This window comes from Chrysemys picta, chromosome 4 (genome assembly GCF_011386835.1).
Source record: "Chrysemys picta bellii isolate R12L10 chromosome 4, ASM1138683v2, whole genome shotgun sequence".
In the NCBI taxonomy this organism is placed as follows: Eukaryota; Metazoa; Chordata; order Testudines; family Emydidae; genus Chrysemys; species Chrysemys picta.
The window spans coordinates 40,765,576-40,782,788 of NC_088794.1; the positions used below are offsets into that span (position 1 = coordinate 40,765,576).

At 44.9% G+C, this 17,213-nt stretch overlaps 1 protein-coding gene across 1 annotated transcript in view; it reads left to right on the top strand.

Moving 5' to 3' along the window:
- Positions 1-250: 250 nt before the first annotated feature.
- The window catches only part of LOC101934222 (tesmin-like), a 33,063-nt gene continuing 16,100 nt past the window's right edge, over positions 251-17,213 (top strand). The window contains exons 1-5 of the mRNA XM_065594745.1: positions 251-360; positions 9,917-10,034; positions 12,221-12,279; positions 14,167-14,325; positions 14,903-15,023. Of these exons, the coding sequence (XP_065450817.1) occupies positions 346-360; positions 9,917-10,034; positions 12,221-12,279; positions 14,167-14,325; positions 14,903-15,023 (472 nt within the window). The 5' untranslated portion in view covers positions 251-345. The remainder of the gene's footprint in view (positions 361-9,916; positions 10,035-12,220; positions 12,280-14,166; positions 14,326-14,902; positions 15,024-17,213) is intronic.

The following is a 17,213-nucleotide window of genomic DNA, read 5'->3' on the forward strand; positions in this document are numbered from 1 at the left end:
ATGTGATCCCACCACTCAGTGCTTGTTTCCCAAGCTCAAAAGCAGCATTCCACGGTGGTGAGCATCAGGGGCGGCTCTAGGCACCAGCAAAGCAAGCATGTGCTTGGGGCAGCCCATTTGCAGGGCCGGCAGGGATCCAGCCTGGGAGCTGAGAACCAACAGAGGGCCCTGGGAGCTGTAGTTCCTTGGTTAGCTCCCTGCCTATAGAGCCAGCCCTGGAGCAGGGAAAGAACTACATTTCCCAGCATTCCCTTGGCCATTTCCCAGCATTCCCTTGGCCACTACCAACAGGAAAGAGGAGGAGAGAGTGAAGTAGCTGAGACCTCACTCTGTAGCCTGCTGTGAATGGAGAGCTACACTGTGAGTAGGGATACCATATTTTAACATTAAAAAAATAGGACACTCCACAGGGAGGGAGGGTAGCCCCACCCTGCCACCATCCACTCCCTCTGCCTGCCCCCCACAGAAACCCCAACCCCTCCTGCTCCCTGTCCCCTGATCACCCCTGCCCCTAACTACCCCCCAGGACCCCACCCCCTATCTAAGCGCCGCTGCTCCTTGTCCCCCGATTGCCCCCTCCTGGGACCCCTGCTCCTAACCGCCCCTTGGGATCCCATCTAAGCCTCCTTTCTCCTTGTCCCCAACTGCCCCCTCCTGAGACCCCCCCCCAACTTCCGCCCTAGGATCCCACCCCCTACCTGTCCCCTGACAAACCCCTGGGACTCCCATGCCTATCCAACCGCTGCCTGTCCCCTGACTGCCCCCCCCCAAACCCCTGACCCATCTAACCTCCCCTTCTCCCTGCCCCTAACTGTCCCCCCCGAACCTCCACCCCATCCAACCCCCCAGCCCCCTTACCGTGCCACTCAGACCAGCGTGTCTGGCACCGCGCAGCGCCAGACACACTGCTGCATACATGCTGCTGTGCTCCCCCGCAGAGCCACAGCCCCCTCCCCCCCAGCACCTGCCTTCCAGATTTGAACACCTCAAAGTTCAGGAGTGCTCAAGCTCAGTTTGGGCAGCTGTTACTTCATTTCTCTCAAATCAAATATACTGATCCACTGTAACTTGCTGTAGAAAAAGTAGGATAAAATTGAGCAAGAAATGCTTCCCAGTGGTTATTAGGACTGGAATTGCTATTTTCAACAGCCATTGCCTTTTTTGTTTGTTTGTTTGTTTGAGTAAAAGTAATACAATGATATTGCATTGGCAAATTCCCCATAGAAAGAAAGAGTGGAACAAAAGAATAATAAAGGCACCTCAACTTTTCCTCATTTATGTAGGACAGTCTTATAATATGCATCCAGATATCCTCCAATCACACAAGCTGAAAATTGTTCCACTTTACTGCAGTTCTGTAACCATATGGGAACGAATCCTGTCTGTGTTCTGTGCACATCTAAAATTCCTGCTGAATGACCTGCTGTGGGAGCGAGTTACCAGTGATCCAGGGCTGCAGCGGAAGGAGGGTGCAGGTGGGGGGGGGGAGAGCCCAGGGCTGGGGTGGCAGGAGGTGTGTGTGGGGGGCAATGGTGGGGAGGAATGAGGGAGCCCAGAGCTGCTGTGGCAGGGGGTGTGGGTGGGGGGGGAGAGCCCAGGCCTGAGGCAGCAGGGGGGTGCTGCGAGGAGCCCAGGGCTGGGACGGGGGGCAGCCAAAATTTTTTTTGCTTGGGGTGGCAAAAAACCTAGAGTCGGCCCTGATGAGCATGTCCGTGAATGCCACAAGCAATCTCATGTCATATGCATTATGTGAGTCGACATCATTGTCGGACTCCTCACTGTCAGTTTGTAGCTTAAGGAGTAACTCGACTGCCAACGTGATGTGCTGGCGAGACCTATCAGCATATTCCTCAGCACTTTGGGATCCATTCCCGCAGACCAAAAGGGAAGACAAAGCGCACAGTACAAAAAACGTTGAAAGAGGGCGCCAGATGTGGATGGAAGCACAGGGATTGCTGGGATGCAAAGCGATGCATCACAGGGCATTGGGGCAGGACCCAGAATGCCCCACGTACCCCCGCCCCCTTCCCACAAGCCACAGCGCCGGAATGGGAAGAGGTGCTTTGTGGGATAGCTGCCCATAATGCATGACTCCCAGTGCCGTTGCAAGTGCCGCAAATGTGGCCACACCAGTGCGCTTGCAGCTGAAGGTGTGAACACACTGCAGCGCTTTCCCTACTGCTCTCTCTCTGTGGGCTGGTTTAACTCACAGCGCTCTACATCTGCAAGTGTAGCCATGCCCGTAGTGTCTAACAAAGTTATGTGGAACAGATTGTTTATCGCAAGTAGTTAACACATATTCAAAGGGACCATTGTTTAACTTAAATTGATCACCTGATTGTGAAGTTCCAGATCAGGTAGTCTGTGTTTGTTGTAATTTCTGTTCATAACTTAAATTTGCAAATAAAAAACAGGTATTACAGATGATGCAATTATAAGTGCCCTGCATTTAAAATACAAAGATATGTTCGTGAACAAGAAAACAGTAGTAGTGTGTTCAGCTTTCTTTCACAAGGTTTTATTTTAGTATCTACTAGTACTAGATAGATTGAAACAGTCTTATACAGCTCTCTGACTATCTCTAGATCATATAAATATAATAGAAGCATAGACTGTGAGGCCAGAAGAGACCACTGTAGTCATCTATTCTGACCTGTATAACACAGGCCACTGGACTTCCTTGAATTAATTCATATTTGAACTAGAGCATATCTTTTAGAAAAAATCCTATCTTGATTTAAAATTGTCAGTGATGGAGAATTCACCATAACCCTTGCTAAGACGTTCCAATGATTAATTATACTCACTTAATTTTTTTACCTTATTTCCAGTTTTAAATTGTCTAGCTTCCATTTCCAGCCATTGGATCTTGTTCAGTCTGTTAGACTGAAGAGCCCTATATCAAAATTTTGTTCCCCATGTAGGTATTTATAGATTGTGATCAAGTGACCCTTGGCCTTTTTTTTCTTTTGGTTAAACTTAGCAGACTGAGCTCATTGAGTCTGTAAAGCATGTTTTCCAATCCTTTAATCATTCTCCTGTCCCATCGATGGCTCTCCAATTTAATCAGTATCCTTTTGGGGTTTTGGACATCACAACTGGACATAATATTCCAGTAGCAATTGCACCAGTGCACCATGTCCCCCCTAAATTTCAAGGTAATTGTAAATCAGGTTTTTGGATAACCAAATCTTCTTCTTCGAGTGCTGTTCCTGTGGGTGCTCCACTTCAGGTGTCAGTGTGTCCCGTCTGTGATGTTACTGACATGAACCATGACTGTATAGATCATTGTTGCAACCAGGGTCCTATGATGGCACCAGGTCTTGTACAGAGGAGGTCAAGTGGTGTGTCTATGGAAACGTTGTAGTTTGCTGGTTATGATTATTCTATCTGTGTGTGTGTGTATCATTTTTGTATTTGAAGTTATGAGTATTGGCTATGTACTTGTATCTCAATGTGTTTGATTCTAAGTAGCCTCAGTGAAGGATTTGGTCAGCTTCTTGAGAAAGGACTAGTCTCAGTAAGTGCCCAATCAAGAAACACTTATCTGACAATGGACTTTGGGAGACGCCCATCCACATCTGAGCTTTCCTGGGAATGTTCAAACTAATATGTAAACAATGGCTTTGGCCTGCAAAAAGCTGAATCATTCATGGACATAAGCTTTATACAGAGTAAAACAGATTTATTTGGGGTTTAGGCTCCCAGAAAAATTGAATACCGGATGCTGGGAAAGTTCCTGTTAACTGAGAAACTCCTGGGCCAAGTGAATCTTAGTTTCTGTGAACTGCAGGGGGGCATGGCCCAGCCTCTTGGTCTGTGCTGGAGCCAACTGGTGTGTCTAGCTCAGCAAGATGGGAGTGGAGGGAAGCCTTTTCTGGCAGAGGGGTTTGTTCTCAGTGGTATCCCAGCACATCTAGAGACAGTCTTCAGGGAGTTTCTGTGACCCAACCCATCGCACAGTCAATCTGAGATTTTCGGTAGCAGTGTCTGGTCAGGATGCACCTGTACAGTAGCAGTCTCACGGTGCCGCCGGTGCCTCATCTAGCTCACACACACCCCGACCCCTGCAGTTCCTTCTCAGTCATCCTCGGCTTGAGACAGAGTCCGGTAGCAATGTCTCTAAAACCTTCAAAAACATTAGGTTAAGTTAGATAGCATAGTTATTACCCTTTTTTATTAGTAATTTGTTATTTTAATTAATATAGTTAAAGTTAGCATTAGTTAAACTTAGTTAGATAGCCATAAAAAAACCTTTCATTTTCCCATCCCCCTTTTTCATAAATATGCCTGGCTTCCCAGGATTTAAAAGATGTACTTCATGTAAGGACGCAATACCAATTTCTGATGGCCACTCCTTATATGTCCGATGCTTAGGTGAGTCACACGTACTGCAGAAGTGCGCTCACTGCAACAATCTCAAAGTGAGAGCAATGAGAGATAGAGATCTTTATTTTAAACTTATTCTAATGGAGAAATCCCTCACTCCTACATTGGGCCCTGGACAACTCGCAACAAGGGACTCTGCAGCTCATCCTCCATGGACAGACTAAGTGCCAACTCCTCTACAAAATCGAGGAAAAGGGTCATGTCTCCACCAAGCCAAGAACTGTTAAAAAAGAATGGTCTCCAGCGAGATCGCTCCCCATGGTGCCGACCTTCTCCAGAATGAGCACTATTGATGCATCGGGCACCTCTGATACCGTCCGCTCCATGACCTCTGCCGGCAGGAGAAAGGAGTCAAGTAGCAGGCACAAAGAGACTTCCTGCTCCACAGCTCCGACTACCCCTACAAAGGGCACAGTACCACAACCTCAACCACCTGTGATGGCTCCCCCTCCAGCATCAAGCTCATCGGCACCGAAGAAGGCTACACACAAAGGGTCGGCACTGGGCTCACTTCCATCTAGGATGGCAACGCAGAAGGATACAGCACCGCATACAACGGTACCAATCCCCCTTATGCACTTGTCAGATATGGAAGTGTTCTCTGTTCCCAGATCTCCACTGTTCGGCACTGCCTGCTTGCCATTACTGACTGCACTGGACCAACCAGAATCTCCTGGTGCTCCACATTTTTTGAGTGATGGGGACGACAACATGGAGGAGGCAGTTTTCTCATCTGGACACTCCTCCCCAGCAGGAACCTCGTTATAGACCCAGGGAACAGAGCACCAGGGACTTCCCCCCCCCCGGCTCACTAATCCATGGATGTGCCCTCCCATTCCATTTCCGATTCAATGGCCACAATGGGACCCATGGGCAGCCTACAGGTCTCAATTTCACAGACCTCCCACTTCCCACAGGAAACCCATACGCTCTGTAATGACATCGGTACCCGAGCCCTCTGAGGTGACAGAGGAGGTGGAGGAAGACAGGGATGAGACAACAAAAAATTAAACATCCCCTGATCACAACTCCTGTTCCGCTGATGAGGCAGTTATGCCCCCGCCTCCCACTAGTACAGATGATTTCAAACACTTTTAGGAGTTATTCCGGTGGGTGGCATAGAGCCAAAATATTCCTCTTGAGGAGGTACCAGGGACGCAACACCAACTCCTCAAGATCCGACACACTTCATCAACTACAAAAATAGCTTTGCCCATAAAGGATGCTCTGATGGAACCTTTAGAAACGGTGTGGCAAACACCTGCCACCATCCCCCCAACCCATAAGCATATGGACAGGAAATACTATGTGCCAAATAAAGTCATGGATTTCCTTTTTTTCACACCCACAGCCTAACTCCTTAGTGGTGGATGCTGTCAACCAGTGGGGCAAATATCCTCAATTCAAATCCACACCACAAGACAAGGATTGGATGAGACTAGACCTCTTGGGGCAAAAAGTTTACTCTTCTGCGACTCTTGAATTCCACACAGCCAATTACACACTGTGTACGATCATGATAATTATATAAAACTGAATTATATAAAAATGATTTCATCCAGGAAATTCCAGAGGAAAAAAGAGACCAATTCCATGCCATTGTCAATGAGGGACAACGTATTGCTAGAACAGCGCTCCAGACATCCCTCAATGTGGTGGACACAGTGGCATGCATAACAGTGACAGCTATCATCATGCACAGAGCATCCTGGTTGCACTCATCTGATATCCCAAGGGAACTCCAGACCAAGGTAGAGGACCTTCCCTTTGACAGGGACAAGCTCTTCTCCGCTAAGACGGATGAGGTCCTCCATTCCATGAAAGCCACACTGAGGACCCTCAGGATCTACACACACCCTAACAGGAGATGCAGATACCAGCCTTACAATGGTAACAGAGACAGCACGTCTCAACGCCAGCAGAGACCATACGACAATCAAAGACAAAGGCACAGACCACAGAGATATTGCCTTACCCAATCTCAGGTTGCGACGTCCCAAGCACCACCAAACAAGACACAATTTTAAAACATTGATCGAGGGTCTGACCGACCTCCCCCTACCGTTAGCGCCAATGGAACAAACGATCCAAAACTTTGGTCATCAGCTTCGACCATTTTACCATCCGTGGGCCTCTATCACCACGGACCATTGGGTTTTAGAGATCATTCGAATGGGTTATACCATCCCCTTTACCTCCATCCCACCTACCCGTCTCCTCGTCCCCGTTCCTCTTCAGGGACCCTTCTCACAAGCACCTATTGAGACAAGAAGTACATCACCTTCTACAACTAGGGGCCGTGGAACAAGTTCCAACACAACACAGGGCAGGGATTTTATTTCCATTAATTCCTGACTCTAAAAAGAAAAACGGATGTTGGCAACTCATACTAGATCTCAGAAAACTCAACAAATTTGTCCGTACCCACAGATTCAAAATGGTCACACTGAACTCTATCATCCCTGCACTGGAAGAAGGTGACTGGTTCTAAACCTTGGACCTGCAAGATGCCTATTTTCACATTGCCGTCCATCCCGCTCACAGACGATTTCTATGAGTCACAGTGGGACAAGATCACTTCCAATACAGAATACTGACATTCGGACTGTTGACCGCTCCATGTGTCTTTACCAAAACCCTAGCGGTGGTAGCTGCTTATTTGCGCAGACAGGCAATATTGATATTCCCATACTTAGATGATTGCCTGCTAAAAGGCCGTACCTTGACAGAAACATTACGCATTACTCGAGAAACCATCTCTCTTTTTCACTCCCTAGTGCTACAAATCAATTAAAAGAAATCTATCCTAACTCCAGTACAATGTTTGGACTTCATAGGAGCACACCTGGACTCAGTGGAGGTTAAAGCATCACCCCGATTCACAGCAATGACCTCCCTCATGTGGGTGGTCTCAGACAGCCCATGGGTGTCTGCACACACCTGCCTACAACTCTTGAGACATATGGCAGCTACCACTTTCGTTGTAAAACACCCCAGACTCTACATGCGCTGCCTTCAAGGATGGCTGAGCTCGGTATAGATTCCACGAAAGCACAGCCTAAACAAAAGACTTACACCGACCCCAGAGGTTCTACATTCACACACGATAGTGGACAAACCCAATAAACGTTTGCTCAGGCATCCCATTTCAACAGGATCCACCATCTATACAAATCACAACAGATGCTTCACTGATCGCATGGGGAGCTCACCTAAACCAACATTCAGTCCAAGGCAAGTGGTCCCCACTGAAACACATTTACATATCAACCCTGCTCAAATTACGCACGTTCCACAAAACATGCCTTCATTTCCTCCCTCTTATATGAGGCAAAATTATAAGGGTTCTGACGGACAACATTGTGTGTATGTTCTATATAAATCAACAGGGTGGAGCATGTTCCCACTCCTTATGCACAGAGGCCTTAAAACTATGGAACTGGTGCATAAAACACAACATCACTATTACAGCAGCATACCTCCCGGGTCGACTGAACATGATGGCAGACACATTAAGCAGACAGTTTCCCCAAGAGCACTAATGGGAACTGAATGACGAAATAACACAACACATATTTTACATATGGGGATCCCCACACATAGACCTGTTCGCGACATCAATAAACAAGAAATGCCCAAAGTTTTGCTCACGAGCAGGACTAGGGGCACAATCCCTAGGGGACACTTTTCTCATCAAATGGAACGCTCCCCTTCTGTACACATTCCCATCAATACCTCTAATCTCCAGAGTAATACACAGAATACAAACCGACAGGACCAAAATAATACTCATAGTACCAACATGGCCCAGACAGACACGGTTCCCTTACCTGACACCCATAGTGATCTGCACACCATTCACTCTCCCTGGCCTATGGAATCTTCTCTCTCAGGACGATAGTCAAGTCCTCCATCCAGACCCAGAGAAACTTCACCTGAAGGCGTGGCTCCTTCATGGCACCACCACAACAAACTAACCTGCTCAGAACATGTAAAACAAGTCTTAATAAACAGCAGGAATCACAACACGCATACTACTTACCTCCAAAAATGTAAAAGATTCTTCCTATGGTGCCAGAATAAACAAATATCTGCAAGCAAGGCACCACTTCCACTAATCTTGCAATATTTATTATCCCTAAAGAACTCAGGGCTTACTATGAGCTCACATAGAGTTCATCTTGCCGCCATCACGGCCTTCCATCAACAGGTAGACAGGACTTCGATATTCACTCACCCGATTACTAAGCAGTTTCTCGCGGGCATATAGAACATATACCTAGATATCTGAGAACCCATGCCAGTATGGGACTTAAATCTGGTGCTCAGAAGTCTAACCAGAGCCCCATTCGAACCCTTAGCCACATGCTCATTACTTCACTTATCTATGAAAGTGGCATTCCTGGTCACCATTATATCAGTGTGAAGAGTCAGCAAAATAGGGGCTCTCGTGGCTCACCCACAATACACAATATTCTTCAAGGATAAAGTGACACTTAGAACACATCCTAAGTTTATGCCCCAAATATCGTCCTTGTTCCATCTCAACCAACTGATTCACTTAACTACATTTCATACAAAACCACACACTATCGCACAAGAGGCGGTCCTGCACACGTTGGACATGCGCTTAGCATTTTATCTATTTGGAATGAAGCTCTTCCAATTGACTTTTGACTTTTTGTGTCAACAACAGAACGATCAGAGGCTCTGCCATATCTACGCAAAGATTACCGAAATGCATATCCAGCTGTATCCATATGTGCTATTCACTGCACAACACTGAAGCCCCTCCGGGCATCAGAACCCACTCAACAAGAGCTTTATCTACATCCATAGCATTCCTACACAATGTGCCCATTCTAAACATCTGCAGGGTGGCCACCTGGGCCTCTTAACACACATTCACAAATCACTACGCAATTACTCTCAGTTCAAGCTCAGACACAAGACTAGGCCTCACTGTACTAGCCTCAGCAACAAACTGAACTCTGAATTCCTTTCCATCCTCATGAGAGCACTGCTCTACATTCACCTGAAGTGGAGCACCCACAGGGACAGCACTCAAAGAAGAAGAGAAGGTTACTCACCTTGTGCAGTAACTGAGGTTCTTTGAAATGTGTATCTCCTTGTGGGTACTCCATTACCCACCCTCCTCCCCTCTAATTCGGAGTACGAGCTAAACACTCCACGGTAGAGAAGGAACTGAAGGGGTCGGGACCTGAGCATGCTAGATGAGGCACCAGCAGCACTGCGAGACTGCTACTGCGCACACGCACCCCGACCAGACACTGCTACTGAAAATCTCCGATTGACAGCACTGGGACGCACCAACACCTGAAGTGGAGCACCCACAGGGACACACACCTCAAAGAACCTCAGTTACTGCACAAGCTGAGCAACCTTCTCTTAAACTTTGAACTAAATGGCTATGATTTTTCACAATTGAAATCAAATAGTTAAATTTTTCTATAAATGTGTTGAAGTTAAAGAAATGAATGAAAGAAAACATATTCTCTTTCTCTAGGTATTCAGACCTCTACTGGATCCAGTTACTGGTGGGAATAATTGTATTTGTTATGACCAATTCAAAGGAATGCTTAATAGTTGTGTACAGTCACAAGCCTTGCCAGGTACCTCCAATGGTAAGTGTTTGGAGAAGTCACCTACTGTGAGTTTGATTTTTTTAATTTGGTCTCCTCCCATCTACAACTGACAGTATAAATGATTGACCGTCCCTGTATGATTTCTAGTTTGTTTTTCTCCTCTAAGTTAATTTTTTGTTAGCACTCATTAAAGTGTGATGGGATTGGAGATGGAAGTCTTCTATTTATCCATGCATAAGGCTATGTTTATGTTATGGAGGTCATCGAAGTCACGGAATCCGTGACTTCCAAAGACCTCCATGACATTCTCTGCCTCAGGCCCAGGGGCCCCCTGTAAGGTTCCAGTGACAGGCAACAGCCTCCTGAGTGGGCCCTTGGGGTTCCAGCAACAGGCGACAGCCTCACGCGAGAGGGTGGGTAGGGGGCGCCTTTGGCGAGTGGCTAAGGGTGTCCAGTTTTCTCTTTGGGAAATTTGACCCCCCTTCAGCTCCCAGCCACCGTGGTTGGAGGGGGCCCCCCTGCAGCTTCCAGCTGCCACAGGCAGAGGGGGAACCCCACAGCTCCCAGCCACCATGGTGGTAAAGGAAACCATGGAGCCGCAGCAGCAAAAGTCACAGACAGTCACGGCTTCCGTGAATTTTTGTTTATTGCCCATGACCTGACTGTGACTAAAAATAACCATGACAAAATCTTAGCCTTATCCATGCAGCAGTTACAGCAGTGCAAGCTTCTCCACATTCCCTTATCAGTGTGCCTCAGCCCCAATCTAGGAGGAGCTGCTGCTCTAGTTAGGGAGAGGGAGATTATCAGTCTTCAGGTTATTTTAGATCTTGACCTCTCTGCTGAGTCTGCCAGCAATGAGTGCCACTGGTAATTGGGAATTTGTAATGTGGATGCTTACACATTAGAAACAAGACAGCAATCACAAGCTCATGTGACATAAGCCACTGAACAGCTATTAAATGGGAATGATTTTTGGTCATTACTCACAAGGCCCAAATTTGAACCAGTTACTGAAAGGTAAGAAGTATGATATACCATCACCAATCCTCTGAATTGTTCCCCAGGGCTCTGATTTCTGATTGCACGTTAGCTTTGTGACTTTTGATCTTGCTATGTGATAATGTGGGCTTTACATCATGGAGGTTGAAAGGAATTGTTTTTAATTTCTAGGCAGTATTGTTTCTATCCATGTACTTCTATTTACTTTGATGTCCATAAGGAAGCTGAAGAAGTTTGAAAGAGAATGTGTTCAAAAAAATTGTCGTAGCTCAATGGTTATCTTGAAAAGTGAAGATATAAAGTTCAATTAAAGGATAGTTTTCTCCCTGGTCCTTTAAAAAGATATTGCTCAGGTTCAAGTAGGTAGGAGTGAGCTCTCTTCTCATGGGCTCAGTAATGGCCACTTTGTGCCCTTCCATACACAGGTGTACAAGGGAAGGAGAGGGGATGGGGTGGGCAAAAGGAGCCTTACACCATTGCATAGGGGCCATGCACCGTTGCACTCCCTGTGTGCAACAGTATTCCTTGCTTACGAGCCATCCCAAAGGGGTAAGGGAAGAGACAGGAGTAAAGCCAGGTATACAGAGCTGGACAGATATGCAGAAAGGATCATGCTGCATCTTCCTAAGCAGTGATGCCGGGGGTGTGCTCCCTACAGTATGCATGCCTGGAACCTCTTGGAGGGATTGTGCATCCTTGAAGAACGTTGCCTTTTGGAGTCCCCCTGCGATTGTGCTGCTCTGCATCAGTCCTAGCATGAGCCAGTGTCAAAAAGACAAAGCTGCCCTTATATAGATGCCAGACCACAAAGCATGTTCTCCAGTTGTTTCTTCTAATATATGAGGTATCGCATAGCCATTTGTCATGTGATCGGGTATTAGAATCCCTCCAGTGGCAAGTTGCACATTCATTAGCCTTTATTAACATAACATCACTGAGAAATGTATAATTTTTCCCAGCTATTTTGAGAAACATCAAGCTGGCTCAATACTGGGGTCTCATTTCCCAGCCTTCCTGACAGGAAGTCTGTTAGTGGAGAATAGTCAATATTTTTATGCCAGCTTAGCTGCACTTTCAGAGTGCTTGTTTTAATTTTTGTCAGTGTCCTACGCAATCCTGTGATGTCCAAATCTTTTTTCCTTAGACCTATAGTATAAAAGATCTCCTAATGTTTGCCATTGTCCTCATTGTTTGTTTAAAAATCCTTCCATTTTGTGTGACAGAACCTTGCAGTGATACCAGCACTTTACCTCAGACTAGTGCTCCTGTCTGTGATGAACTTGTAAGTATGATTTTAAGATGTTATTGTTATTTTTCTGAAAGTTTTTGTTCTTTGTTTTTGATCTTACAGGCAAAATATTGTAGAAATTGAAAACGGGAATCACCTAAACTGCCAAAGGGTAAAATGTTTTTTCAAATGCAGTCCTACATATTCCACATACAAAGAAAAAAGAGAACATTAGACATCCATTTATGAAAATCTTGGCTGTAAAGTTAGGCTCCTAAATCCTCATTTAGGGGCTAACCTAAAACCCACTGAAGTCAATGGAAAGACTCTGATTGACTTCAGTGGGTTTTGGATCAGGCTGCTAGGCACCTAAGTAGGTGGCTGATTTTCAAAAGTGCTGAGGACCAGCAGCTGTCATTGAAGAGAATGGGTATGTCTGAGTTGACAGACTCAGGTTAGTGGAGCTTGCACTACTGCACTGAAAGTGGGCTGTGTAGATATCATGGTTCGGGCTGGAGCTCGGACTCTGAAGCCTGGGGAAGGGGGTAGGCTTCAGAGCCTGAGTTCCAACCCAAGCCTCAACTTCAAAGCACTATCTGCACAATTCTTTTTAGATCACTAGCACAAGCCTCAATTCCCCAAGTGTCTCATCCTGGGCTGGGAGACTTGCTTCTGTGGGCAGTCTGCAGGCAACATGGACGTACCCAGTGAGGCAGTGCACATGCTAAATCAGGGCCCAAAAGAGACACTAGTCCTGCAGATGCATTTTATTTGATAATGTAATGCACTATAGCTGCCTTGCCTGCCCCCAAAGGATTTCCCCAGTCCAGGGGGATCTTGGGTGGTGTAGTAGCTTCTATGCTACCCCTCTGCCTAAGGCAGTCACATGGACTGTGGCCAGTCATCCTTGTACAGTCAGAGAATACAGAAGTGGCTTATGGCTACCTTTGCACATATCTCATCCTGAGCTGTGCCAAAAACCCCTCAGCTGTCACTTAGCATCTGAGCCTGTATTATGTTGCATGCATACAAAGGGGCAGAGTTAAGGCTGAGGTACAACTGTAACACTGGCAATTCCTACTGTTGGAGTGCTTCACTTTGCAACCCTAACATTCTTTTACTGTGTTTGGGTTTTTTAAATGTAATTTCCTAGGTTTATAAAAGACAAACCATAAAAACAAAGAAATTCCAGGTTGGAGAACTTTTTGCTAGACATCCCTAGGACACTGTCATGGACAAGGTGTGCCGGGGTTCCTGGTGAGTGCTTTAGTGTGTGCTTTGAATGAATCAGGGCTTTATTCAGAGGTTTGATCATTATGCAGTGGGTACTACAGTTCTTCCACGTACCAGCTTGACAAATGCTTTATGGTGGATAGTGTTGCCAATGAGTAAAGGTGCAGCAATTCCCATTTGAAGAAGAGTACCACCAAAGTTTACTCACTGACCACTGTGACAAATGACTTAGTATGGGAATGCTGCTTAAACTGTTAGGTTCCAGTCCTGATGTTATTGCTCAGTTGTTAATTAAATTAAATCCCTTGGGTCCATAGGGCTCAAGTTGTGTATTTTATAATTAATTCATGTGTTTCACATTACTTGCTAAAGCAGTCTCTTAGCTTCTCCAGGGCAGCGTGGAACTGAGTTGATGATTGCCAGTATAGGAAGGGAAGGAACGTCTTTGTTACTGTAAAATATGTCTTTGTGCATTACCCATTGTTATTCTTTAGAAGTATTTTCATTTGAATATTAAATGAAAATCATTCAGCCTAAGCTGTAACATTTAGAACTAGCTATTCTCCAAATTAGGTTTGAATACAGTTTTTGCTTTAAAATGCATTGTTTATGCAGCTATAAATTTTCATCTCTTGTCCTACTGGCATTGTAATTTAGGGTAGCATTTAAAGTATTCCTTTTAAGATGTGAAACTATTTATTTTTTCAGGCGGAGGTAAAAGAAGCAATTGTTAGTAATATGGCTAATAACCAAAAGGAAGCAGTTTTTCAGAATTCAAATGCAGGAGAAACCAGCTGCAAGTTACTAACTGCACAAAATGTAATGGAGGACCCCAGCTGTTCACACAGAAAAGATTCCAGTCCAGTGGTAATTACTTCTTGAAACTGACAGCAACAGTACACATTGAAGGAAATTATGTTTATTTGTTTGCTTATTTATTTGTATTATAGTAGTCTAGAGGCCCCAGTCAGGGGACCACTATGCCTGTGCTATACAGACAAGTAATGAGAAGGCAGTCCCTGTTCCAGAGAACTCATGATCTAGGAGCTTATATTTAATTATACTATATTTTGTCTATATTTACTATATAACATTAGAAACAAAGCAATCTGTGGAGTTGGCTACAACCAAAAAGAGGTGCTTGCTCTATAGTTATAGTTGGGTGAACAAAATGAAACACCATTGCAGACCCATATTTCTGTCTTGAGGACCAAATCCTAAACACAGAACACAGCACTAGTAATTGGAATGTGTCCTGGAGAGTTCCATGGTTGGGGAGTCTAGAAAGCTATAAATCCTTCCCACCTGAGATGAGGAGCAGCAGCATAGCTGTTCAATGGCATTCTGCAATCAGACAGATAGGTATTCTTATGAAAAACTTTGTATCTATGTGCCTAGAATGACTATCCTTAGATGAAAACTAATCATTTATGGTGTATTTCAGGTGATCTGCCAGTTGAAAGGAGGTACTCAAATAATCTGCATAAACAATTCTGGCACAAGAGAACTGAAAACAGTTCATCTGGTTCCCCAGTATCAAAACCAACATAATTATCTTCAGTCAGGTACAAAGAAAATGAAAATTTAAAATAATGTGTCAGACATTATGCCACAAATCATTAATGTGTATCTACGTGTTTGTGTTTCTAAGCAACATTGGTGCTGAGATGAGCCAGGACTACCACCAATTACTATTTATTATTTTACGGTTTCTGCTAGGTACTTCACAAAAAGACCACAAGAATGCTACAATAGATGTGCTGAAATTAATGAATTGGTCATATGATGTTAATAAGCAGATTACATTCAGTAGGAAGCAGTTTGTCCAAGCCACATGCATTCTCAAGGATGACACCCACTTGCATTTACCCAAGCTTGCCACCAAATGTTACTCTTTCTCCAAAAATAAAAAGCAGCTGAAGGGGCATGGATTTAGCATTAAGATTTTCATCTACAACAGCAATGCTGTATGCAGGGCCAGCTCCAGGATTTTTGCCGCCCCAAGTGGCGGAAAAAAAAAATAAATAAAAAAGAAGCCGCGACCACGATTGGTGGCAGCTCCACCGCACTGCTTTCTTCTTAGGCGGCAATTCGGCGGCAGGTCCTTCCCTCCGAGAGGGACCGACAGACCCGCTGCCGAATTGCCGCCAAAGAGCCCAACGTGCCGCCCCTTCCCCTTGGCCGCCCCAAGCACCTGCTTGCTGGGCTGGTGCCTGGAGCCGGCCCTGGCTGTATGTGCATGTAGTTTAATGGTAACATTTTAGTAAGCTTCTCTTTCGTCCAGCAGCATGACTTTCTTAAGAGCCATCTTACCATTGTCTCCTTCCATGTTGTTTTTAGTATTATCTGTTGTTTGTATTGCAGTAGAGCCAATGGGCACCAATCTGAGATTAGGGTCTGATTATGTTAGGCACTGTAAAAACATGACTAACAGGCTCAGTTTCACAAGGTGCAGAGCATTTCCAACCCTGATTGACTTCAGTAGATTCTGCAGATGCCCAACATATTTGATATAGTGTAAAAAAGCCAAACAAGGCCCTTACCAAGGATAAATCTGAAAGATCCAAAATGAGGAAAATATTTATATTGAAATTCCAAATTCTATTACAGTCACAATATCTCCAGAGCAGAGGATGGTGAAACCATATCAGAGAACTACCATATGTCTTTATCTCCCATTTGACCAGACTATCTTCCATTTTACTCACCTTCATAGTATAAAACAGAGGGCAATGGGAGGCCCAGTATTAGAGGAACCAGAAATTAAGTCCATTAAAGTCCCAGAGCGATGGACCCCAAAAGTTTCCAAATTGAGCTTTTTTCTGAGCTCCATTTTTTCTTACAACATCTGCAAGAAGGCATCTATAAATTAATTTCAGATAGCAAGATTCATTTAGTCAATCTCATAGAGTCTAATCCTTTTTTTTTTTTTCAAACTGGTGTGGAGGATTAATATGAATTAAAGTGAGTGGGACTGTTCACGTACTTCAAGTTAAGCATGTGCTTGAGTGAATTGCTGAATCAGGACCTATGTAAAGAAACCCCCTCTAGGGCTATGGCCTCCTCCTTATTTTTCTAGCTGTAATTTCTTGTTCATAGGCAAATACTTCTGCTCCAAGTGCATTCTTTTGACTTTCAAAGTTGTAAAATAAGAGTCCGAAATAAATACAATGAAAGTTTCTGTCAGTTACTTATTTATAAAGGTATTTTAGGCTATAAAATTTGGATTTGGAGTATTTTTAAACATACTCTGATGTATTTAAGGTCAAAGAGTAAAGGCCTCTGATGGTCAACTTGTTGACAAACTGGTGATGGCCTTTGGTGGCTGTGTGCAGTTGTTTAGTACACCTCTACCTCGATATAACGCTGTCCTCGGGAGCCAAAAAAATCTTACCGCGTTATAGGTGAAACCGCGTTATATTGAACTTGCTTTGATCCACCGGAGCACGCAGTCCCGCCCCCCCCCACCCCCGGAGCACTGCTTTGCCGCCTTATATCCGAATTCGTGTTATATCAGGTCGCGTTATATCGGGGTAGAGGTGTATTTAATTCCCAAATGCAACCCTTTTGCAAATTTAAAAGAAATGTTTCTGGAGAGATATCTTCTGGGCCCTCCATTAACAATATTTATTGTGGGGGAAGCATGAGTTTGGTTCCAAGCTAATCTATGACAAAGAAGCGGAGATGAAAGATGAACTCCGGAAATGTCTTTTTTTTAAATAAAAGAAAGGCTTAAAGATGCTAAATGGCACATC